Source organism: Diabrotica undecimpunctata, chromosome 3 (genome assembly GCF_040954645.1).
Source record: "Diabrotica undecimpunctata isolate CICGRU chromosome 3, icDiaUnde3, whole genome shotgun sequence".
Classification (NCBI taxonomy): Eukaryota; Metazoa; Arthropoda; class Insecta; order Coleoptera; family Chrysomelidae; genus Diabrotica; species Diabrotica undecimpunctata.
This window is the reverse complement of record NC_092805.1, coordinates 93,028,586-93,056,030: the sequence shown is the minus strand read 5'-3', so window position 1 is coordinate 93,056,030 and position 27,445 is coordinate 93,028,586. Positions and strand designations below refer to the sequence as shown.

Sequence of the window (27,445 nt, the reverse complement as noted above, 5' to 3'; positions counted from 1 at the left end):
ATGGACGAAATACATAAATCGGTCAAAATTTATATTCAAAAAAATATTTTCAAACGTTACTTAATTTTATTCCTTTTCCCTAATATACTTTAAGATAAAAAGTTAGATAACATACTAAATAATAAATTTTAGGGTGAAGATTGTTCTTGTCTAACTTGTGTCTGCTCAGAAATGGAAACACCGACTCTAATGTGTAACTGCGTAAAGTGTGTTTGTTCGGTTTGTTTTGAAAATGCAAAAAAGAAGTCACATATAACCTCCATAATTCCGTCAACTACATGTGATTGTCAAAATTGTGTCTGCTCCGTATGTCCTTCTCCTAAAATAGAACCTAAAGACCGAGGAGATAAAGCAATTACAGTAACACCTGAAAACCTCTTACCTTTTTCTGGACCACAACCAATAGGTATTATAATTTTTTTTTTAAATGATTACTAAAGAAAATTTGAAAGGGAAATTCTCAGTGGTTGGCTGTATAGCATAGTTTAAAAAAACTTACAATGACTTACAAAACTTCTTTTTATAAAATGGTATAAACGGTTGTTTTTATTATTAAAATTTTTAAAAAATTATCCAAAATGGGTTTATAATTTTTTAGAACGTTTTCGATCCTATCAAATAATCTTCAGTGAAAAACCTAAAAGAATAACCACTTAAAAATGAATACAAAAGTAGTAAAACTTTGACTGCTACATTGAAAATGTGATTGTTACTTACGCCTATATTTTAGTATATTATACTATTTGGAACTAGCCACATGATGAGGTCAGATGACATTTAAATTACACAATTTGAGTAATTAACATTATAATTCATAAGACACTAAGTCGATGATAAAGGATTGCATTTTTTAAGGCAACGTACAATATTCTAGCTCGAAAAAGAGTTCCCTTACGCCCTGAGAGGCAACAACCAACTGTTGACAGAAGGAAGTAAAGATTGTCTGGAAATGACAAGACCTTCAAGATAAGTGATAGGTAGTTTTTTTAATTATCAAATAGTATATGCCCAATGAGGGTGTTATTTAGAATTAAATTTATATTATTGTTTTAAATGATATTATATAATACAAAATTATTTTTATTTGTTGTTGAAGAAAAAATAAAATCTAATTGTATTAAGAATAGTTAACAAGTTAGATAAATATTTGCTTTCAATAATGTCAATCAATAAACTGACTTATTAAAATAAGGAATTTATAAAAATCAATAATGATAGGTTGAATTTGGAGAATACACTGTTGATAATATGAAGGTTTTGTACATGACCTAAAAACAGGAAATTCTGATTGAATTCAAATAGTGTTGATGAGAGATTTAAAAAGCCTATCTGTGAGTATCTGTAAAAGTTCAAATGCACATATAGGGTAAAACGCCAGTTATGTGACACGAGACAGTTATTGGACATTACAGTGTTTACTTACGATTAAAAGTGTTAGCAAGTGCTAACAAGAGTATATTTCACAGTGGCACTACTCGTTTCTATATAACGTACATTCTTGTGTCTATGTTCTGACTTTAACGGGTTCTGTGATTTTGGCGGTAAATATTTTTAGGTTATGTGAGTGAAGTGACATTTAAGCATTGTGTTAAGCATCTGCTCTGACTTTTTTTTTAACTACGTGTTTTTTTTAAGGTAAGATTGTGTTTTTATTTAAAAGGGTGTAGTACAGGCACTTATCTAGCCGAATAGTCCCTAAGGTAGATCGCGTACAGTGATAGGGATTTTACTTCGGATTTAATTACGCCTGTCTAATAAGTAAACTAGAAAACTTGCTGAATTCTATTATAGAACACCTGTCCAATCACTAGATAAGTATACTTACCACATGTTTCTACAATTTTCAACGGGTTTACGTATAATTAACTAGAGGCAGTAAAATTAATTTAGTACTCGATTTGACAGTTATTACAATAATTTTATTTTAGTTATTTGACAGCTGTACAATAACTAAATTTGACCTTCCAATCACTAAATTGATTTTTTAGGATTGTAGTAAAATGCCTAAACTTAGAAAATACGATAAGATTTAACTTATAGGATATCCAAAATGGCACTGTATCGTATAGATCAGCTGAAAAAAATATGGAATTCCGAATAAGTTCACTATAGAATTTAAATTAAAACATCCGGAACATAAAGATACACTTGGACCGTCTCCTATTTTAACTTGCGAGGAGGAGAATACTCTGGTTAGGTACGTTCATTAAATTTATCTTAATCCATAGCATTGTTTGATTTTACATTCAATATTCCAGATGGATACAAGAAGCCGGTTCAAAAGATTTCTCCAAAAAGGCTAACGATTTAAAAAGCAGCGTGCAAAAATCTGCTCCCCAATAATTAAAGATAATTGACCTGGAGATGGATGGTTAAAAGTAAGTCACCAAAAAAATGTATTTTAATCTGTATTTATTGTTTGATTTTTTTTAGGGATTTTTGAAGCGACATCCAGAGGTTTCTAAAAGGACAAGTGAAGGTGTGACGGCAGCTAGCGCTTGTCTATCTGAACGAGACATCAAAAACTGGTTTAAAAATATTGAAAACTATGTTAAAGAAAACCATCTAGAAGAAGTTCTAACTGATCCATCAAGAATTTTTAATGGAGATGAGTCAGGATTTCAAATATGTCGATCTGCTGAAAAAGTATTTGCTATGAAAGGTTCCAAAATCTTTATAATGTTGAAAAAACTGTTCAAAAGAAAACGTCACTGTGATGTTTACGTTTTCAGCAGACGGTAAAATTTGCGTGTCTATGGTTATTTATCCTTATCAACGTATTCCAGAAAAAGTTGCTAAAGACATTAATCCTAAATGGGGTGTGAGCAGAAGTGATAATGCTTGGATGACGGTAGAGACATTCTATGAGTATATTGCGAATGTTTTTTAAGCCCACCTAATTGAAAATAATATTAAGCATTCAGTTATTCTTTTTGTACCAAATTACCGATTAAGTCTATTGTGTAATGAACTGCAGATTAAAGTAATTGCACTTTATCCTAACGCCACAAGGATTTTACAACCATGTGACGTTTCTATTTTCTGTCCACTAAAAGAAGCTTGGCGGCAGTCAGTGAGAGAATGGGAAGAACAGCATCCAGGAGGGGTAGTGAATAAGGTTGTGTGTGTGTGTGTGTGTGTGTGTGTGTGTGTGTGTGTGTGTGTGTGTGTGTGTGTGTGTGTGTGAGAGAGAGAGAGAGATGGCATTAGACAAAAAATCTTTTTGCCACAGAAAATTGTTATAAGGATGTTTAAATTTTTATTTTAGAATCGTTTATAAACTTGATTAGAATATTATATATATAGATTTGTCAGAATAAGATAACAGATTGCTGATGTTAACTGGTAGGCTAATATTGAGATCAATTAAACCTAGATCTGTATTGAGTCTGTTCCCTATGATTAGGACAATCGAAAAATAAGTGGTTCAAATCTCCGACAGATTTACCATCACAAGGACAGAAAGGGGTTTCATAGATTCTAATCCTATGCAGATGCTCTGGAAAAAGGCCATGGTTAAGTTTTAACCGGGTTATTAACGAAGAATGTACTTTATTATAGTTAAAATTAAAATGGGGAATATTTTTTGGTAAGCATGGATGAATAGAAAAGTAATGGTTTCGTGAAGTCTTCTGAACCTCTTTATATTTTGACATCCATCTTTCCCTGCCAATACTCCCGATAATAGAAAAAAGATCTTTAAAGTAGTAAAAATTTGTAATTTCGGATATCTCAGATGTATTTTTTGCCATACCATCCACTAATTCGTTTCCAATTACTCCATTATGTCCTTTAACCCAGAGTAAAGTAACTACCAAAATTTCCTTTTTACATACAAGAATTTGAAGTTCTGATAGACAAACCAACCATTATAATGCCCTCTTATTCAGACTTACCAATTTAAACTAATATGATAATCAAATCCATACTGAGCAAATTAGGGGAAGATTTAACAATAATTTATACAGATGGTTCAAAAACTGTTAAAAGTACTGGTTTCGCTTTTTTGTTTCAAACAGCAATTATGTTGAGAAATATCGAATTCCTGAATGTTGTTCTATTTTTACAGCCGAGGCTGCTGCTATACAGAAAGCACTAACTTGGTGTGTCACTAATTATTGTTAGAACATCGTAATAGTATCAGATTCTCAGGCAGTATTACAAGCTATTCGTAGCCATCCATTGGATAGTTTTCAAAACTCCATTATACTTGATATCAAAAAATTATTACATGATCTAAAATTCACAAAAAAAAACAGTGAATAAGGTTTTATTTGCTTCTATATTGGAGCAAGCTACAAAAAAAGCTGTAAAACTGAAACAGTAGTAAATGGTTTCAAGGTTTGCGGATTATTTCCATTTAAAGCAGATGCTATTGACTACACAAAATGTTTAGGTAAAGAAGTAATAAAAAATCATTTCAGATCATTAGAAGAAACCAAAGATGAACTGTAATACTTTTGTAAATATCTTAGGTCCTGAAAAAGTTCATAGCTTATATATTTAAAATAAAATTTAAAGAATAATCTACCTAGCGACGATAATTTGAATTTTTTGTTCAAAATTTGGAATTTTTTTGAACATGATCCAAAATATTCGGATAACCCAATGGTTCTAAAAAATACAGACACAAACATTAGAAGATCACATCTCCCGTTAAAAATACTGAAATAAAAACATCAGAACAAAGTGGTATTGAAAATGTAAATATTTCTGAGAGTAGTAGTACCAATGATATCCATATTCAACAATATAAAACTAATGTTTATAACTTACCCTCTACAAGTAAAATTATTGTTAAACACAAATTGTTGGGTAATTTTTTAACTTCTACTGTACCGGAAAGAAAAAATAAACCTAACACGGAACGACTTCCTTTTGCTATTACATCTGCACGATGTCAAGAAATGTTATGAAAAAACAGTGTAGCAACAAAAAGAATTCAAAAAACGTCAAATGTTCTATTTGTTCAAATGATATTCAATCGAATAAATTAAAATGCGATTACTGTAGTCTTTATTATCACGAATGTTGTATTCCTATTAAGTATAGACAACATATACCTAACGATGGTGATCTATTTATATGTCACAACTGCTTCAATCTGCAGGATAGTGATTCCGATGCTAATAAGAGTAACCAAGACAGTGAGGATGAAGACATCGACGAACTTTTCACTCAATACAAAGAGGCACAGAAGCAATTATAAAATTTAATTTTGTCAACTGCATATAGGTACCCCATAAGCATAGAAATTTTTGGTTTTTCTTGTAATTTTCATTTGTTTCTAGTTTTTTATTATGTTAAAGCAGTTGTCCAATAACTAATTTTGAGTGTCCTGTAACTAAATAAACTGTCCAATAACTATAATTTTTGTAACTATTTTTAATAAATATATATTGACAAACAAAATTTAACACTTTCTTTAAATCCTTTAGCCATATTGTAATAAAATGTTTAGACTACGTTTTGTATAAATTTCAATTCAATCTGCAGAGAACAATGTGAATTACGAATTTTTAAAGTTGAAATTTTCTTCAGTGTCCAATAACTGTATGGTTTACCCTATTGTGAAATTGTAATTGTACTTAAATTAAGTAGGTTTTACATTGTTATTTCCATAAAAACTTAATCCACAGCCCTTTAAATATTACCATTTTTCTCAATAAAAGTGTAAATATTTCGAAAATTCTGGGTGTTCCCTTCCCTAATGATTATTTTAATATTGTTTTTGGCAAAGTCAATATTTTAACTTTATCGTTCGAGCTCTTTCTGTCGCTCTGTCAGTCTTTACTATATCTTTGTAACCTTTGTCATCTAATTAACAACAGTCCTGAAAATAAAATCAAATACAGCAAGATAAAAACGTTTCAGAAACACGGATCATTTTACAGCCTCCTATATTATTTACAAATATAAAACAAATTATTTTTAAACAATATTGTTAACAAATGTTTATAAATGTCGAGAAAATACTTAACGTTTATTTTAAAAATCCCATTGTAATCAGTGTATCGGCTAAGGGCTGGTGAAAGCAATTAATTTTATTGACTTTCTGAGAATGTGGCGTATCGAATATCATATATTATAAGAATATAGTTAGGGTTAGTTATAGTCGAATTTGTATCTCCGAACAAAACTGAATTAAATAAAACTTGTAAAGTCACATTTGTGTATTTTAATACAAAAGTAATTTTTGTAATAGAAATTTAATTTTGTATTTTTTCGAACCAGGAGTCTCTTGCGAAAATTAATCGTAGGACATTCCAAACGTAATATTTGGCGACCTTGACAGGACTTATATACGGGTGTGCTTAAAAGTTGGTTATTTTCGCTTATTTTAGTGCAAACTTTTTTCGGCCGAATAATTTTGTTTTTGTCGTAACGCTCGGCCAAAGTTAACCTTTTTAAGCGAAAAATGGAATCAGGTAAAAAACGCAGAACGGTTCTTCGTAGTGCATTCACGAAAGTTGCTACTGTTTTGGACTGTTTGTTAGCTGAACCGGTGGACATTCGAACCTGCAGAAAATTAGCGTAGTGGGAACTTTTACAAGTAAAGTACAATGAGCTTTGTGAAGTGGAAAGTGCGGTACTTGAAAGTATATTAGAAGAAGCTTCCGAAGAAAAATTAATCAGAGAGATGGACTCAAAAGATAAATATAATGCAAGGTACTTTGAGCTTAAGTACAAATATGATGACAGACCAGGTTTAGTAAGTTCAGAGTCATCAAGTATAAAAGGTAAGCGCAAATTTATATTACCTCCAATCGAGTTCAAGAAATTTAATAAAGACTTGGAAGATTGGCTTCCTTTTTGGTCACAGTTCAAAGTAGTGCATGACGATCCATTAATTGATTTGACTGATAAGATAGCTTATTTGAGACAAGCCATTGTAGAGTCTAGTAAGGCCAGACGATTAGTGGAGTGGTTTCCTGCAGTAACCGACAATTACTCAAAAATTATTCAAAGCTTGCAGTCTAGGTTTGGCAGAGAGCATCTCCAGATTGAAGTTTATATTAGACAGCTCTTAAAGTTAATTTTGAGTCGAGGTTCCAGTAGTTCTTCTAATATGTCTGCTCTTTATGATATGATTGAAAGTCAACTTCGTTCACTTGAGACCTTAGGCATAACTGCTAACAAGTATGCGGCGATATTGTATCCTCTTATTGAGTCATGTTTGCCAGAAGATATGATTCGACTATGGCATAGATCTTCACAGTTTTTAAGGCCTTATGTTTCCGTGTCCATGGAAAATATCGCAGAAACCGCAGAAGTTGCAACTCTAGAAACAAGATTGAGTGGGCTAATGAGTTTTTTACAGAGTGAAGATCAAAATGAACAAAAAATTGATTTAGCAACGGAAGGTTTTGGTTTACCGACTGAAAATAAAAATATAAATTTAATAACCTCGTTGTTAAGAAAAATGTAAAATTACTTAAGCAAGGAACTGATCAGCCCTTAGCGACCGCTGCTGGGTTAGTAAATTATGAGGTTTACAGGTGTGTATTTTGTGAAGGACAGCATGACAGTACAAATTGTTTTAAAGCACAAAAATTTACTATGGAGCAGAAACGTCGAACATTGTCAAAAAAGAAAGCCTGTTTTCGATGTCTGAAAGTAGGACATTCTTCTAAAAAGTGTAGAGGACGTTTGAATTGTATATTATGTTGTAAATCACATGCTGTTTTGATGTGCCCTAATTGCCTGATAATAAAATTGATACATCGACCTCAAGTACTACCCGTTCGGAAGAAAATATAACTGATGATCAGACGCTTGCTGATTTGAATAATACACAGGTTTTTTTACAAACTCTGCGAATGGAACATGGTACCAAACAAGTAAGGTCACTTATTGACACTGGATCGCAGAGGACATATATTTTACAAAGTACCATGCAAGAAATGGGATTTTCTGCAGTTTGAGGAAGAACCAAGTGAAAAAAAAGTGCGGGAGTGATAAAAAGCAGAGTATCCGACTTAAATGAAAGATATACGCGTTGTGGCCGGGTGGTGAAAACTCCTTTAAGATTTAAGTGATATTTTAATGACATTTTCGTAACTCTCTGCATTTTTCTGAGAAATTATGTAAAATTTCTCAAGGTGGGAGATTGTCGAGTAAATACTTAACGTTTATTTTAAAAAACCCCTTATAATCAGTGTATAGTCTCTCCGGCTAAGGGCTGGTGAAAGCAATTAATTTTAATGACATTCGTCTGAGAATGTGGGGTATCGAGTATCATATATTATAAGAATATAGTTAGAGTTATTTAGCCGAATTTGTATCACCGAACGAAACTCAATTAAATAAAACTTTTAAAGACACATCTGTGTATTTTAATACAAAAGAAATTTTTGTAATAGAAATTTAATTTTGTATTTTTTCGAACCAGGAGTCTCTTGCGAAAGTTAATCGTAGGACATTCCAAACGTAATAATAAATTTTATAAATCTATTAATAACTAAATATTTACGAAATCGAAAAGAAGTAGGTAATTATCCTGAGGATAAGAATGCGCAGTGAGGAAAACAGAACTAACAGAACCTGTTCTTGGAATTACAACTAGATTGTAGTTTTTTAATTATATAAACCTCTATAATCTAAAAAAGACTAAAATATTTGTATTATTAAAAATATGGTACTGCTATGGTTCTAGTAGTTATTAAAAATTAAATTTTTTCTACAAATGATTGAATTTTTGCATTGTTTAACCTATTTTTTCTTTTAGGGCAGTCAACGGGCTATCATTCTTCGTTTTGTAAATGTCTTACCTGTGATGTAGATACACCAGAGTTACAAAGTTTTAATAACCCACAATTGGAATGTAATTGTAATATTTGCAAATGCAGTCCTTGTGTTGATCCAAATAAAGTAATCAGAACCATTCAATCATCAAACACAAGAGACCTTTTAACAGACAAATTTTACAAACCAGATTTTTTTAAAACCAAAGTAGCTTGTAATTGCGTAGAATGTGAGTGCAATCCTTGCGCAGATGAGGACAAAAAAAGACAAATGGAAACGAAAACAGTACGGGAGATTGCTGTAAAAGACAGCAATTTTCCTTCCCCTAGAGTCGATTATCGCAATTGTCCTTGTACAAATACATGTAAATGCCTCACTTGTCAGGATGCATCTATGTACAAACCAGATTTTTTTAAAACGATATTATCCTGTAATTGCGTAGAATGCAAATGCGACCCTTGCGTAGATGAAGACAATAAAAGACAAATTGACACGAAAAGAGGAACGCAGATTGACGTAAAAGACAGCAATTTTCCTTCCCCTAGAGCCGATTATCGCAATTGTCCTTGTAGAGATACATGTAAATGCCTCACTTGTCAGGATGCATCTATGTACAAACCAGATTTTTATAAAACCATATTATCCTGTAATTGCATAGAATGTAAATGCGACCCTTGCGGAGATGATAACAAAAAAAATGATGTGCGTTATCACATTCCTCATTACACACAAGAAGGAGAGAATAAATTGGTTTGCAGTAATGACGAGTGCCAGTGTGATCCATGTCCAGATTCAACAAAAGTAGGTATTATTTAAAAATCTTGCAGCTTTCCCTTTAATTAATATAAACACACACACACACTTCTATATATATATATATATATATATATATATATATACATATATATATATACATATATATATATATATATTGTTATGATGTGTTTTTTGTTTGAATGATGAGCAATGAGTATTTTTAAAATTATATATATATATAGGTTTTTTATCGCGGTTCTCAAAGAATTAGCTTGTAAGTACTTTTTTAAATTATCTTTATTATAACTATTATGAAACACACATATATATCTAACCTAGTCAATGTAAATTTAAAATAAACTATCTTTAAACTGATATTCTTATAAAAACTAATTAAATTCTATAGACAATCTAAAATTTAAACAAACTATCTTCAAAATTGAAATTGTTATGACACTAACTAAATTATATTAACAAAATTTTGTACCTTTCTTTCACTGAATGCCTAAATGAACTGTTTTCAACTAAGTATATAGATTCTAATCACCACTGAATGTCTTCGTACTTCAGTTATCCTTGTTTTTTGTGAAATTACTTTTTCCAATTATCAGCTTCTACCAATTTAATATATAGTTTTCTTCACCAGCATGTATACACCACCAGCAAACAGCATTTATATTTATTCTTTTCAATATACCAATATCCAATTATTATAAGTTGATTTATACTAATCTCCAACCATAATATAATTTAATTTCTTCCAATATACTTTTTTTAATCTTCAATAATTATTTGTGTATAATTATAAATGTGCATTAAATTATATGCATAATTTTTAATCTTCATTTAACTCACTATATTAAACAATTTGACTATTTGTACCTGATTCACTGATTCCAAATAACTTTCATATTTCTTACTAAACTTTTCTGACTGACTTCTTGAAAATTTTGTACAATTTACTTCACTAACTAACTTTCATAATAAACTGGCCTGACTTCTGACTAAAAACTTCTAAAACTTCTTAAAACTCTTCTGACTGCACTATCTAAAACTTTTCTGACTAAAAACTTTCAAAAACTGCCTTTTCATAATAAACTGCTTGACTTCTAACTAAAAACTGCCAAAAACTGCCATCTTGAATCCAAATCACGGGTATTTATATGTTTTGGACATTCTAGAACCATCTCGTAAGGGATCATGTTCTATTCAGTTCTATTTAATACATGTCTGAATTTTCTGGAACAAACCATTTCGCAAACATGGCCATCTCCGGAGATCCAGAGAATTCCATTCTTTTCTATTAATAATTTTGTTGACATTTAGGCTTTTCAGATCAGAATATATAATTAAATTAGTAACTAACACTCTAATTTAATAAAATACACATTTCAAACAATATATTATTATAATAACCCCACTTATATTCGTATTATGATTCTTAATTTGACACTTGGAGTATGTATAGTTGGTTGCCTAGGCACATGGCTCACTTAAATCTATTTACAAAATTAAAATTACTAAATAAAACTTTTAACAATTATTATATGCTAATTTATTAAAAATGCCCTCACATAAATATATTTTTATAAAATTCTCTAGTATATAACTTATTTAAAATAATCAAATACTTTTTTATATCTAATATTATGTAGTATATAACTTATAAATTATTTTCTATAAACCCTAATTGTCACAATACCCCAAAAATAATATTTAAAATAAATAATTTACTTATTATTTTTTTAAATATTAATTTTCTCATACCTTATTAAATTTAATAAATTAATAATTCAATTTTTTTTTTTTTTTATTTAAAATGTGTTAAATACATCCCTGTTCGCTGTCTATGTCAAAACAGAGAACAACGTAGCACAGTTCGGCTATTCTATGGTCAAACTGTCATGTCAAATAGAGAATGGATTTTATCAGAGAATAAAATATAACCTTAATTAAAAATATAATCTATATTGTGTTCTGTTTATTTATAGACAAAATCTAGGAATTAATTCCATTCCACAGGCTTTCTTTCATATGAATTGGTAAGTTTTACACTTTTTATAAAGACATTTACACAATCAATTCTGTATCTAACCCCAAATTATGATTTTTAGGGTACAAATTAATTTCCATATATACAAAATTCAACAAGTATGATGTCAAATTGATTCAAAATAATGAAATCTACCATCTACCATTTAACAAATCAAGTCTATTGAATAAAATGGATATATCAGTAAGTTATTAGTGTTATTATATTTGTGTTAAAGGTATAGAAAACATTATTCAATCTCTTCATGATACTTAAAGATGTCATTGATATGAAACAGGCCTCTTAGTCTGTTCTCTGCATCTATTAACACATAACTATTTAGTCCATTCTGATTTTCAATTGTATATGGACCTTCAAACATTGGTTGTAATTTCTTACAACGGTTTTCTTTAACATTACTTTTTCTAAGTGAACGAATTAACACTAGGTCTCCTTTTTGAAATGTGATTGGTTTTTTTATATTTCGATTTTGTCTTCTGATATATTTTTCAGCTTTCCTCCTAATTCGGTTATTCACTTTCTGCATTACTTGTTCTAACATATCCTGATTATATTCACTAATCCACTTTCTGTTTCCTATATGGCCAAACATTAAATATTCTGGTACTTCCTCTGTGTTCAAATTATGTGTATTATTTAAAAAATACTCTACTTGTGGTATATGTTGCTGCCAAGTTTCATGTTGGTTTTGGCACAGTATCCTTAAATATTTTATAACTTCTTTAATATATCTTTCTGCAGGATTTGCCTGAGGATGTCTGATACTTGTAAAATGAATGTTGATTCCCTTTTTCTCACAAAATGCCCGAAATTTTTGGTTGTTAAAATATGTAGCATTATCTATTATGCAATTTCTAAATGGTCCTATTTCTTCGAAAAATTGATTAATATATAATTTTAATGTTTTAACATTTGTTCTAGAGCAGGGATATAGTTTAATAAATTTTGTATATAAATCAACTATCACTAGTATATGCTTTTTTCCTGTTGGACTGAGAACTAAATTTGAAATAAAATCCATGGAAACTGTATTTAGTTTTTCATATACAACATTAGATTTATATGTGTTCTGGTTTTTGACATTCTTTTCTTTGTTTAGTTGACATATTGGGCATTGGGTAGTAATTTCCTTTGCTATACTTATGTCATTCTTTGCAAAATAATTGTCCCTAAATAGCATCCATAGCTTTCTTGAACCAATATGCATATAATTGTTATGTAAATTTTTCAATATTTTCTTTGCTAAAGTTCTAGTTATTACATATACTTCTATGCCATTTATTATTTTATAATATATCCCATCTTTCCTAAGGACTTTTTGTTTTTCACTCAAATTGATCTGATCTCTTATAATTTCTTCTTTAGAATATAATCCAGTACTTTCTACTAATTGATTTAATCCAATTTTTATTGTTCGCTGCCCTTTTTGTGGTGTATTTTCTAACCTTGATAAAGCATCTGCCACTATATTGGATTTTCCAGAAATGTATTTGATTTCAAAGCAGTATTCACTAAGTATTAGACTCCACCGATGTATTCTACTGTTTCCATATTTGTTATTTAATATAGACGTTAAAGCTTGGTGATCTGTTTCTATTGTAAATTCATTACCCAACAAATAAAATCTTAATTTTGTGACACAGTGTATTATACTTGCTAGTTCTAATTCTGAAACTGAGTAACCCTTTTCATGTGGCTTTGTAATTCTTGAAATGAATTGTATTGGGTATTCGACCCCATCATGTATTTGTAATAATACCCCTGATAATCTCTCTATTGATGCATCTGTTCTTAATATGAATGGCTGTGTGTAGTCAGGATAGTATATTTTCAAATTTGACAGAAAAATGTTTTTAATTTCTTGGAATGCTAGTTCTCTTCTCTGATCCCATCTCCATTTTACACCTTTTCTCAGTAGTTCAAGTAATGGAATTTCTTTTATACTTAGATCTGGTATCATCCTTTTATAATAATTAATTATTCCAATAAATCCTCTTAAAGTTCTTAAATTGTGTGGTGTTTTATATTCCTGAATGACTTGTGTCCGTTCTGGATCCATTTCGATTCCCTTAGTGTTAAGTTTATAACCTAGATATATGACTTCTTTTTGAAAAAATGTACATTTTTCTTGATTTATTTTTAGTCCCACTTTGTCTAATCTATTTATTATAATTTTTAGGTGTTTCTCATGATCTTCAGCCGTTTTAGAAAAAATTAAGATATCATCAATGTAGTGAATTACAAAATGTTCATATTGATCCAAAATATCATGAAGACATCTACATAGAGCACTGCAAGATGATTGAAGTCCAAATGGTACTACTTTGAATTGATATACTACTCCATCTATCTGAAATCCTGTATACTGTCTACTTTTTCTTTCTAGAGGTATTAACCAGAAACTATGCTGTAAATCGATTTTAGTGAAAAATGACATTCCTGTAATTCTTCCTAATATTCCATCTATACTCATTGGTGCTTCAAATTGCTTTTCAGTAATCTTGTTAATATTCCTTGCATCCAAACATAACCTGATTTCACCTGATCTTTTTCGTACTACTACTATGGGGTTAATAAAATGTGTGTCTGCCTTCTCAATGATCCCATCTTCTAACATATTATTAATTGTTTTGTTTACTTCTTCTCTGTATTTATATGGTATTGGGTATGATTTTGTTTTAAAATCTTTTTCTTCTTTAACTTTTATACTATGGATATAATTTTGTGCAATTCTATTTTCTTTATTGACAAGTCCCCTGTGTTGCTGCAATATGGAAATGACTATTGATTTATATTCTTCAGGGCAATTTAAAACTTTCATTATATCTTCTTCTTTACAAATAAAATTATTCTTCATTATGTACTCATTATTCCTTGCTTCCAATTTTACGCACTCCGCCTCGTAGGCATCCATCTGCTTAAAATTTCCATTCCTTAAATATTCACTACAATAATTATTCTTTACATTCTTCTGGGACATTTCCCTATCATCAAAATACATTTCTTCTTCATAAACATCATTATTTTCTTTTAATAATATCCTATCAACTCTTATTCCTTCTTCTACCTCATCTTTCTGCATAAATTTAATTATTTGCCCTTCCAAAGTTACCATTTTTTCTTCAAAATCTATCTTTACTTTCTTCTTTTCCAATTCATCATTTCCCATTAATATATCAACACATAAATCCTTGACAATAAATCCTTGCATATTAATTTCTTTATTAAGAATATTAATTTTAAAATTGGCTAGTTTATCAATTTCACCCAACTTCTTATTATTTGCACCAATAATTTTAATTTTTGGAATCTTTATTATATCTGATAGTTTTAATGTATTAAAAATAAAATTCTCCGAGACTAATGTACTTTCTGAACCAGTATCTATCATAATTTTAATCATTTTATTTTTGGCCAAAGCATTTATATAAATTAAATTAATAGATTCAATAATTTTATCTTCATCTAAAGAAATAAATTCAGAAGGTTTTTCATAATAGCAATGGCCTAACTTGTAATTCAGAAAGTTTACTGCACAAAATTTTGATTATTAGAATTGTCAGATTGTATCTGACCACTTGAATCTGATGTCCTATGTCTTTCCCTACTATGACTTCTACTCACATTTTCCTGCCTTGTACTACTTCGTTCCCTGTCTTCGCAGCTTCTATTCCTTCGAACACAATTTACCTGTCTATTATAGTTAGGTCGCTCTGTATTTCTTCTATTGTTAAAATCTTGTTTATTATTATTAGTACTGTTATTAAAATGTTGTCTATTATAACTAGTATTGTTATTAAAATTCTGTCTATTTTGATTACTATTATTATTATTAAAATTTTGTAAACTATCAACATATCTATAATTATTATATGATTGTCTATATTGTTGATTATCATTTCTATTATATTGAAAGTTACTATTGTTTTTTCTGTTATTATTATTACTTGTCATATTGCCTCTTTGTATTCTTTGAATAAAATTAATAAAACTATCTATTGTTTGAATATTTTGTACAGTTACGGTTTGCACAACATCAGCATCAAAATGTCTAGATACATTTAAGACTGTTTCATCCTCTCTAAGTGGTGGTTCTAAATATTTTGCAACTGTTATCAATTTCAATGCATAATCTACCATATTTGATTTTAAATTTTGATTATACTTTCCAAAATATAGAATTTCTCTAAACTTGGCTTGCTCTAATTCACCCCAATAATAATTTAAAAATTTATTTTCAAATGTTTGAAAATTATCTAAATCATTCTCAATACTAGCAAACCAAGTTGCTGCATTGTCATTTAATGTCACTCTAATATAATCTTTAATATCATTAATATTATTCACAAATCTTAATTTATGTTTTAAACTATTTATGTATACTCTAGGATGCAAATTTTTTATATTACCAGAGAATTTAATCCCAGTCTCATTTGTTAAATTTAAGTAAGGTCTCCCTATGTCTCTCATTTGTGAAATATCATCTATTCTCTGTTCCACATTTCTTATTTGATTACAATTTATTTGGATATTTTGTTGTATATCGTCTAATTTTTCTTCTGTGTTTCTCCTGTCTTCGTTAATTTTTACTTCTAAGTTACATTTCTGTAACTCTATTTTCTGTTCTATATCTATCTTATTATCTTGAATAATCCTCTTTACTTCTGTCCTCTCATTGTCTATCCTTTTCTTGTAGTCATTCCGTATACTTTTTATTTCATTTGCTACTTTTTTCTCTGCAGCATCAAGTTTTTTATCCATTTGTTTTACAATTTTATTATTATTATCTTCTATTTTCTTTTCTAATTTTCTATAATTCTCTTCCAATTTCTGTTCCATTTTTTTCATGTCTTCTTTGACTTCTTTTGAATTCTCTTCCAATTTTTTTATGTCTTCTTTGATTTCTTTTGAATTCTCTTCCATTTTCTGTTCCATTTTTTTCATGTCTTCTTTGACTTCTTGTGAATTCTGTTCCATTTTGTGTTCTATTTTTTTCGTATTCTCTTCCATTGTCTTGTTCATCTGCATCAATAATGACATCAAAGCTGCCATATTGACATTTTCCTCTCTTTCTGGATTCATTTCTGCAGTATCTTGTGGAGCTTGAACTAAACTCTCCTCTTGTATAGGTTGTGTTTCTACTTCCACATCTTCTTCATTCTTTTTGCTTCTTGTACCTTTCTTTCCTTGAGACATTTTGAGACTTTACTTGTTCAAATATAATTAAAAATAAAATCTATAATTTTTTCTTTCTACTGATAATTAATTTAATTATATGAGAGCACTTATCTTCCCAAACTAATTCTTTTAAATAGAGAGCCACCGCGTTGGGTGCCAAATTGTTATGATGTGTTTTTTGTTTGAATGATGAGCAATGAGTATTTTTAAAATTATATATATATATAGGTTTTTTATCGCGGTTCTCAAAGAATTAGCTTGTAAGTACTTTTTTAAATTATCTTTATTATAACTATTATGAAACACACATATATATCTAACCTAGTCAATGTAAATTTAAAATAAACTATCTTTAAACTGATATTCTTATAAAAACTAATTAAATTCTATAGACAATCTAAAATTTAAACAAACTATCTTCAAAATTGAAATTGTTATGACACTAACTAAATTATATTAACAAAATTTTGTACCTTTCTTTCACTGAATGCCTAAATGAACTGTTTTCAACTAAGTATATAGATTCTAATCACCACTGAATGTCTTCGTACTTCAGTTATCCTTGTTTTTTGTGAAATTACTTTTTCCAATTATCAGCTTCTACCAATTTAATATATAGTTTTCTTCACCAGCATGTATACACCACCAGCAAACAGCATTTATATTTATTCTTTTCAATATACCAATATCCAATTATTATAAGTTGATTTATACTAATCTCCAACCATAATATAATTTAATTTCTTCCAATATACTTTTTTTAATCTTCAATAATTATTTGTGTATAATTATAAATGTGCATTAAATTATATGCATAATTTTTAATCTTCATTTAACTCACTATATTAAACAATTTGACTATTTGTACCTGATTCACTGATTCCAAATAACTTTCATATTTCTTACTAAACTTTTCTGACTGACTTCTTGAAAATTTTGTACAATTTACTTCACTAACTAACTTTCATAATAAACTGGCCTGACTTCTGACTAAAAACTTCTAAAACTTCTTAAAACTCTTCTGACTGCACTATCTAAAACTTTTCTGACTAAAAACTTTCAAAAACTGCCTTTTCATAATAAACTGCTTGACTTCTAACTAAAAACTGCCAAAAACTGCCATCTTGAATCCAAATCACGGGTATTTATATGTTTTGGACATTCTAGAACCATCTCGTAAGGGATCATGTTCTATTCAGTTCTATTTAATACATGTCTGAATTTTCTGGAACAAACCATTTCGCAAACATGGCCATCTCCGGAGATCCAGAGAATTCCATTCTTTTCTATTAATAATTTTGTTGACATTTAGGCTTTTCAGATCAGAATATATAATTAAATTAGTAACTAACACTCTAATTTAATAAAATACACATTTCAAACAATATATTATTATAATAACCCCACTTATATTCGTATTATGATTCTTAATTTGACACTTGGAGTATGTATAGTTGGTTGCCTAGGCACATGGCTCACTTAAATCTATTTACAAAATTAAAATTACTAAATAAAACTTTTAACAATTATTATATGCTAATTTATTAAAAATGCCCTCACATAAATATATTTTTATAAAATTCTCTAGTATATAACTTATTTAAAATAATCAAATACTTTTTTATATCTAATATTATGTAGTATATAACTTATAAATTATTTTCTATAAACCCTAATTGTCACAATATATATATATGTGTATATATATATATATATATATACATATATCTTCTTATTGATACCAGATTCAACAAGAGTAGGTATTATTTTAAAAATCTTGCAGCTTTCTTTTTAATTAACATAAACACACACACACATCTATATATATATATATATATATATATATATATATATATATATATATATATATATATATATATATATATATCTATACATATCTTCTTAGAGTGCCGTCTCCCTACGGACGTTGGCAATCATAATGGCTATTTTTATTTTTGAAGTTGCTGCTCTAAACAAATCAATCAATCTGCATCGATACCAATCACGTAGATTCTTCAACCATGAGTTCTGCCTTCGGCCAACAGATCTTCTTCCTTGAATCTTTGCCTATATTATGAGTCTTAAAATTTCATATTTTGGTCCCCTCATCACGTGGCCTAGGTATTCCAGTTTTCTGCTTTGTATAGTGGTGATTAGTATCATGTTTCTTTACCAACCCTCTCCAGTACTTCTTTATGTGTAGTTCTATCAGTCTATCTGCGGTATAACCAGAGTTCGAAAGCCTCGATTCTTTTTAAATTGCATTTTTTTAATGTCCAAGTCTCAGCTCCATATAATAATATTGAAAATAAATAACAGCGAATGGTACGTAGTCTGATCTCCAAATTAAGAGTTTTGCACGTTAGGAGTGGCTTCATTCGTATAAATGCTGATCTGGCAATCTCTATTCGCCTGTTTATTTCTGCAGTATGATCATTGGTTTCATTGATCAAAGTTCCCAAGTACCGATATTTTTCTACTTGTTCTATCACGTTACCATTGATTGTCAATAGGTGATGTATATTTTGTGGTCTTTTTGTAATTAGCATGTACTTCGTACTTTAGCGTTTATAGTAATTCCCATCTCAGCACTATTCATACTTAATATCTTAATGTAGATCTTCTATACTCGTTGCTATGATCACAGTATCGTCTGCATATCGTAAGTTGTTAATTAATTTTCCGTTAACGGTAACTCCTGCTTTTATATTATTGAGCGTGTTTTGGAAAATTTCTTTAGAATATAAGTTAAACAAAAGTGGCGATAAAACACATTCCTGTCTAACTCCTCTACAGATCTTAATTTCTTCTGAGTGTTGCCCATCAATTTGAACTATGGCACTTTGCTTCCAATATAATGTTTGCACTATATTTATGCAATGCGCATATTTTGTCAATGCGCTTGTTGATAAGTATTGATATTAGTTTTTCATGTCTTACTTTATCGAAAGCTTTTTCGTAGTCAACAAAGCACAAATGTAGATCAACGTTTACATCCCGACATCGCTTAATCAATATGTTGGTGGCAAATAGTCCTTCTCGAGTACCCATTTCATTTCGGAACCCGAACTGCGTCTCGCTAATATCCTCCTCTAGCCTTTCGTATATTCTCTTATGTATTACTTTCAGTAGTACTTTTAAAGTATGACTCATGAGGCTCAGTATTCGATAATTAGAGCACTTTTTTGCTGCTTGTTTTTTAGGGATGACTATAAATGCTGACTACAGCCACTCTTGTGGTATTATTCCCGTATCGTACACCGTGTTGAATAAATCTGCCAATACTTCCAAGTTATCCTCTTTCACTAGTTTTAACAGTTCTACTGGTATTTCATCTAATCCGGCTTCCTTATTATCTTTAGAGTTTTTGATAGAATATTTGATTTCATCTATCGTGATCTTCTGTCTCTCTAAAGGATTTAATTCTTGTATTTTCTGCATTTCACCTCTTTTATCTTGCAAAAGTTCTCTAACGTACTCCTCCCACCGTCTTAGTTTTTCTGGTAAATCTATAGGTAGTACTCCTTTCTTGTCTTTTATGTGTCCTTGTTTTACATTCAGCTTTTCTTTGAAAGGAATCATCTGCTCATCAATAGAAAGATTTGCTTCCAAAGGAAGAGAAAGCAGGTGAGCTCTTATAGTGTTGTAAAGAGGCCTTACCTTCCAAAAGCGATCGTTAGTATTCTGTTCCGCCTCTTCATTATTGACAAAATGCAAGTTTTGCCTCAACTTATAAAAAAGGTTTATTGGCATGCTTTCACAAACTAGCGGAACAGCAAGTTTAGGTTCCCAATAACATTTAACCCTTGGGTAGTGTAAATTTCCCATAAGAATATGAACACCAACGAACGATTTCATTTCTACTATATTTGTAGGTGAAAAGGTTATTCTGCACAGCATATAAATTTTTAAATTCCACCGCACGAGAAAATAAATCGTCCGTAAAGTATCTGAAGAAAAAAGTAGATGGGCTCTCCAATTCTACAACTTTAATCTCCTCCTCTTAATGATAAGGAAAAGTAGGTGCAACATAGGTAATAGCTGTACGCCATTTGCTGCCACCTTTTGGTGTTATTGAACTTATAAATTCATCTTCTTGGTAACTACTTCCAGCAGCATAAGTTCCTTCATTTTGTTCATTAGCGACCTCTTCAACTATAATGTCATCAATTTCGTTAATATTTTGATCCAGTTGCTCTACAAAAGAATCCCTAATTGATTTCTGTATTGTTTAGTTCGGTAGTAATAAAAATTACGTGTATTGCTCTGTATTTCTCACAATTCGTCTCCGTCATCTGATAAACATTCAACGTCCTACAAGCCCCGTTCCAATTCTTGAAGCAGTTCTTCATATGTAAGTGGCTTTCTCCTGCTCATTTTGAAGCACGAGTACTTGAAGAAAACAGCAAATAATTATTTTATAATATTCATCGCAAAAACTAACTTACCTCTAATTTAGTTCACTTATTCACAATGTCATATGAGCACAATACTTTTCAGACAACAAAATCAACTAAACTAGCATAACTTTAGTCAAGTCTATTTATCTGGGCTTACATGTACACTTCTTTACTACCTATATCACAACTGTTACAGTATATCAAAACAAAACACTAAAGTTACCAACTGAAGCACGATATATGTTTTAAATTAAAGTTTCTTGGGTGCGTGTATGGGGACAACATGAATAAACGGTCACAGTTGTTCGAGTAATACAAAAAATGAAGAATTTTATGTCCTCATATGAGGACACTATGAGCGAAAGGGATAGATTGGATTGCCACAACTGCTGTAGCAAATGTTTGGTCAATAAAAGATTCCACTCCACACTCCAAAATTCCTATTATCGCCTCCTGTTCTACAAAACGTGTATGGACTAATCTTTTTATTGTTGTTTCCAGTCAAATGTGTTTCTTGTATTGCTATAATGTGTATTTTATATTTCTTAAGTTCTTCTATCAGGTTAATTAATGCTCCTTCCGCGTCTACGCCTCGCACATTCTATGTCGCAATATTTAGATAAGTATTCTTATTTTCCGTTTCGGTATTTATGTTCAAACTTAAATGAAACAATAAACAGAACAAAAATGCTCCAATATTGCAAAAAGTCAATGAAAGTAGTAATATCTATTCAAAACATTTTTTTAAATTATTTTAACAATAATCCTAATCTATTAATTACTGCTTTTGTAAATAAATAAATAATTTTTTATAGTGTACTCTTTATTTCGGTAAATAATCTATTTCTTTATTGTACTTGGTAATAATAGAATAAGGTGTTATGTATCTTGAAAATTAATTTTTGTAACCTAACACCTTCTTCCATTTGGCCCTTCAATTCTCCATAAAACTTTACAAGTGGTTCGTATTGACGGGGCAACAAGAAATTACTTGTTAATTAACAAGTGCTTTGTATTATTGACGTAGAACTTTAATATTTTTTATACAAGTACGCTGCCCTGAGTGAGATTAAACTTTTCTATTTTTAAAAAAATTTATTTAAAAACTCTTTATAAAAGGTATATAATTAAAACACTCAATCGGACTACATCACAAAACGTTTTCGGAATCAATATTCCATCATCAGTGTGTCTAAGTGTACATGTTTTGTGCCACTAAATGTTTGGGTAAAAACCCGTTAAATGTTTTTGATTTGAATTTGAGTTACATTATTTGTTCTTATATGGTAACATATGTTTAAGTTACAAGTGGAATTGGTAACATGGCAACGTAAGACTCCACTGGAGGTTGCTGGTCCTGAGACAAAGTGTCTACGAGGACTTGTTGATAGCAACTGATTAATTCATTTTCTATTTTTGCATTATTTTTCTTCTTACTATTTGAATTAAACATATTACCTATTTATCTTTAATATCACCTCTTATTCTGTAAAAGTATTATCATTACATCCCTTTCTAGTTGTAGCGGTTATTTTTAGCCTATCCATTGGGTATTACTTATAGGAGGTTGAAACTGGCGACAGAAATTACTGGGCTAGAGATAGAGCAAGCAAATAAACCGAAACATTTGCGAACGGCTACTCTTGGTTTGGTTGGAGAGCTGGGTCGTAAGTAAGTGAATAAAAGAGGGACTGGAAAGGGGTAACTACAAAGAAATGAATCAAAAAAATACTTACATAGATTTCCTGGCCAACACAACACAAGAATGTTCCTAAACTATTTGAAAAGGATGCTGTTTACAAAAATCTTCCTGCTGGATGGAAAGAAAGGCTTTTCTTTCCTAAAAAATACTAAACGGGTGAAAATATTTTTAAAGGAAATAATTCTACACTTGGTTTAGGGAAAAACATTACATATTTATTATTACTTCACCATAAACAGTTATTAGAAATAATAATAACGAGATTTAAATACAAACTTACACTGGTGCTATTTGTAACGGATTACAACAAGCTGCAGTCGTTGGGGACACTATAGGAATTTAAATTATTATTAAAATGAAAATATCTAGATTTTTCAACGGAGCTTACATTGAGGTTAACCTTTAAGTTTAAACAAAACAATTCAAATTTTATGGTTATGTACCAAATGTCCGAAAGGGATAATACTAACTGTCATATGTCGAAATGAAATATTTAGCATTTTGAAACTTTAATTAAATTTTAAAATTATTTGTATTTAAAATAAGAATAATATGACAATTAGCCATAAAACTTATAATTTCATTTGTTTACAACTCTTTAACTTGTCATGAAAGCAAATTTTTTTATTAAAGAAAAGTGTCTATTTTTACTTAGAAAAATGTTTAAAAAAAAGTAGCTTATATCACTCTGGCTAATGTATTTCCTTCAAGAAAGTTTTTGGAATTATAATTGCACCAAAACACTGCAAAATAAGATACAACTGAGTTTCACTCAAGCTGCAAATTGATCTGAAATGACCAGTGAATACAAATAAATGATTCTTTGGAGGACACTGGATTCGGGCCTCGGATTATCCTGGATGACAAAAAACTGCAATCTTCAAAGCTCGGCCTCTCAAACGGTTCTGCTTGAGACCATGTGGACCTCTCAAATTGTTGTAACGCTCCTTTACAGATCTCCCACTTAGGACACAGTACAACGAATTGGTGATTAAATCAACAAAACTGCCACATTGCATTTGATTAAATTCACCTCTCCACAAAAAAATTTGCCGGATTTTGAAGACTACTCACGTCGAATCTTTTTCCTTCAAAATTTGAATCCAAACTTGACTTAAACTACACATTTAACTGCTACTATGACTTTACACTATATTTCCATCACAAAAACAAAAAAGGAATAACAATAGCGAATTTGAAGAAAAATCCGGACTCAATAAAATCGAACGCTTTGGCGACATATCGTAGAGTGACATCATTCGCCCAGCTGGGTATAAACCAAACGTAAACGGAAAAATTTTCTGTTTATTTGAGGGCAATATATCCTAAAGCGGCTTCACGATGAAACAAATACCAAAGAACTTTGATCAAATAAAAGGCAGATATCGAGCACAGTTTAATAATTAAATCTTGCCCAAGTACTTCCACTTCCTAGAACATATTCAGGGGCATTTCGTTAATTTTGGCCTATCCAACAATCAAAGAATGTCATAAATACAAAATTGTACATTACACTACACTACACAAGGACAAACAGTTTAAAATTTTAAAAAATAGGCGAAGCTACATTGTGGTTGGCATCAGGAGAGAGAATCAAACCAAAGAAATACCCATCCGTGCTATATAAACAGACTTAAAATGTTTATATTATCAATTCCAATTACGCAAAAGGATTGAAAAAAGTATTCGGTGTTTTAATACATACAGGGTGATTTGAAATGCTACATAGTTCGACATGTACTTTTGCGGTTGATAAATAATGTATTCCATTCTTCCTTTCTGTCTTGCACTTGCTTATTTTTGTTGTCTATTCTGCATATGTTTCTGATCTCATTACTCATTATTTTATCTATTAATAGTTTACGGGTTATTCTTTTTAGAATTTTTATTTTATTTGTTTCTCTCAGTATTTTGGCGTTGCGTTAGTTTCTGGTCATGTTTCTGCGGTGTACTTGCATTACAGACCTTATTAGGTGTGTGTGTTTCTACATTTTGTGTCATTGAGAAATTCTGCAGTTTTGTTTTCTTTTGTCACCTGTTTTTTTACTTTTTACCCAATATTGTTATTACATGATAACTTGATTTTAAGGTATTTAAATTTGTTACTTGTTTAAATTTTTAAACTATCATTTAATTTTTAACCTCAAGTTCCAGCCCTAATAGCAGTGTTTAATTTTTAAGGCTTCATACAAGACTCCAGTAGAAATAGTACAGGAAGACAAGAAAGAACCATGCGACTGTTACATTTGTAAATGCACTTTGTGTAAAGATCCCAATGTAACTCAAGCGAAAGGAGATATAAATCGTGAAACACAACTTTCTAAATGTCACTGTAAAAAATGTACCTGTGAGCCAGGTGATCCCGCAATTCATCCGATTAAATTAGAACTAGGTAATCAAAATTTAGGATAATTCATATTTAAGTATTTTAATACTGTTAAGTTTATTTGTTAAATAAATTATTTTGAATATTCTATTGGGTTAGAATTGGAAATTGAAGATTTCAAATTAGGTAGTCGTTTGACCTCGTAGAACTTGCGACCTGAAATATCTAGGTTTACTCTTATCAGATCTTATCTTCTAAGAAAGTCCAAGAAAGATGATATCTGAGTATATTTAGTTAACACATCTGTGACTATCTGAATGCAACCTTTTGGCTTAAGAATATTTTTCGTAGCGGACAGAAGGATGTAATACCTTGTTGTTTGCCTTTGCACTGCAATATTTTTACAGCAAAATATATTTAGATGCATTTTCCATTCGAATATCTTTCATTGTGAGGTTTTTGGTATACCTCATAATGCCTCTGGTCCGATAAAGGGAGTATTTAGTAGTCCCTCTTTAGCAAGACTATCAGCAATGTCCTTAAAAATTCTTTTATGTCCTGGCACCCATAACAAAGTTATTTTGTTGTGCTTTGACAGTTATTTAAGGGACTGTCTGCAGTTCCAAGTTGTTATCGCTGAAGATGTCGAAGCCTTTAGGGCAGCTCAACTGACATGACAATTAATATTTTGACTGAATTAATGCGTCTTTTTAGGCACCATAAAACATAAAAATATATTGTTAGCAGTCCTACATAAAATATTTTAGGAGTATTTCCCAGTACTATTAAAGATATTGACGGTATCTTATAAACCCTATGTCTACTTACTTTTGTATGTTTAACGAAGCAGTATAAAACGTGACAACTCCTCTTGTGATTTGTGTGATTTCATTTTTTTAATGTTCAGTCAGGGAGACAAACACTAAACCCGTGTTAGGATAAATTTACTTTTAGAAAGATCCTCCTTATTCCTTATATGTATAGGTAGAGTGGTAAGGTCCAGCAGTACCTCTAAGTGTGCGCTTATAACGGGGTGCCGACCCTCACTCGGAACATAGGATGGTATCATATTATCATCGCCAGGTAAAATAAATGCATTATTTTAAAAATGCCAGCGTTCACTGTCAAAGCGCCGCGCCCAGCTTCGAGCCAGGTATCCTACCATAGGATTCCAGCTTAGTATTTCTTCGACCCTCTTCCCTAGTACTCTACGATCGACACTCCGAAGCGCCGACCACTGACCATCGTATCGATCGCCAGGTAAAATAAATGCATTTTATTTTAGATGCGAGCGTTCACTGTCAGTGCTATTATCTAGGCGAGGATACGATGCGATGATCTCCGTTATGAACGTACCCTAAGGATGTATTTGATAAGGCTGATGACATCTACAAAAGCAAGGCTGTCCTTTTTCAACTTGCTTTCACCTTTTTGTTTTCAGGCCATTTTAACATGTTGTGTTATAGGGTCTACGGTTCCCATAAAAAGCCATTCCTGGTATTGCGACATTTGTGAGATACGCATATATATATATATATATATATATATATATATATATATATATATATATATATATATATATATATATCAAGAATTCATCCGAGATGCTTAATTTTTTTCTATTTGCGAATAAAACAATTGTCGATTTATTACGATTTACCAAAAGTCCTTCTGTTGAACACCAGTTAGTTACTAGATTTATACACCTTACATGTGGTTAATAATAATACTGTCATGCTTACCTCTAACTACCATAAATATATCGTCTGTATTGGCCAAAACACGAAAGCGTTCTCTTGTGAGGTCTCTTAAAAGATTTCCAACTACTATTGGGCAAAGAAGAGAAGCACCCCTCAAACAAGGATGTTGTGTGTCGCCATCTTTTTTTGAAATTAACCTAAATCTGAAACATGAAAAAATGTAGTGGAGTAGGGATACATCTAAGCAACAATAGCACCCTATGTACACTATGTTTTGCAGATGACCAGATAATATTAGCGCAGGACATAAAATATGTGACAAGAGAATTAATAGAATAGTGTCAAAGATGGAATCTAGAAGTCAACATAGGGAAAACAAAAAAAATGTATAGAGGAGGAAACGACGAAAATATAACATTGAAAAATAAAGGACAAAATACGCAGGGCAGACAAGTCATCGCTGTGCTTAATAGTATTATTTAGGGCCAGAACATTTTAAAAGAAAATAAAAAAAAATTATAACTTAATTATCAAGAGTCTAATAACATATCGAAGTTAATTATGGTAGATAAAAGATAAAACAGA

The 27,445-nt window shown here is 30.4% G+C and overlaps 1 protein-coding gene across 4 annotated transcripts in view; it reads left to right on the top strand.

The window, feature by feature from the left end:
- The window catches only part of LOC140437062 (uncharacterized), a 65,792-nt gene that overhangs the window by 18,271 nt on the left and 20,076 nt on the right, over positions 1–27,445 (top strand). For all 4 annotated transcript variants that reach the window (XM_072526313.1, XM_072526312.1, XM_072526310.1 and 1 more), the window contains 3 exons: positions 133–406; positions 8,729–9,546; positions 25,016–25,226. In XM_072526313.1, the coding sequence (XP_072382414.1) occupies positions 172–406; positions 8,729–9,546; positions 25,016–25,226 (1,264 nt within the window). In that variant the 5' untranslated portion in view covers positions 133–171. The remainder of the gene's footprint in view (positions 1–132; positions 407–8,728; positions 9,547–25,015; positions 25,227–27,445) is intronic.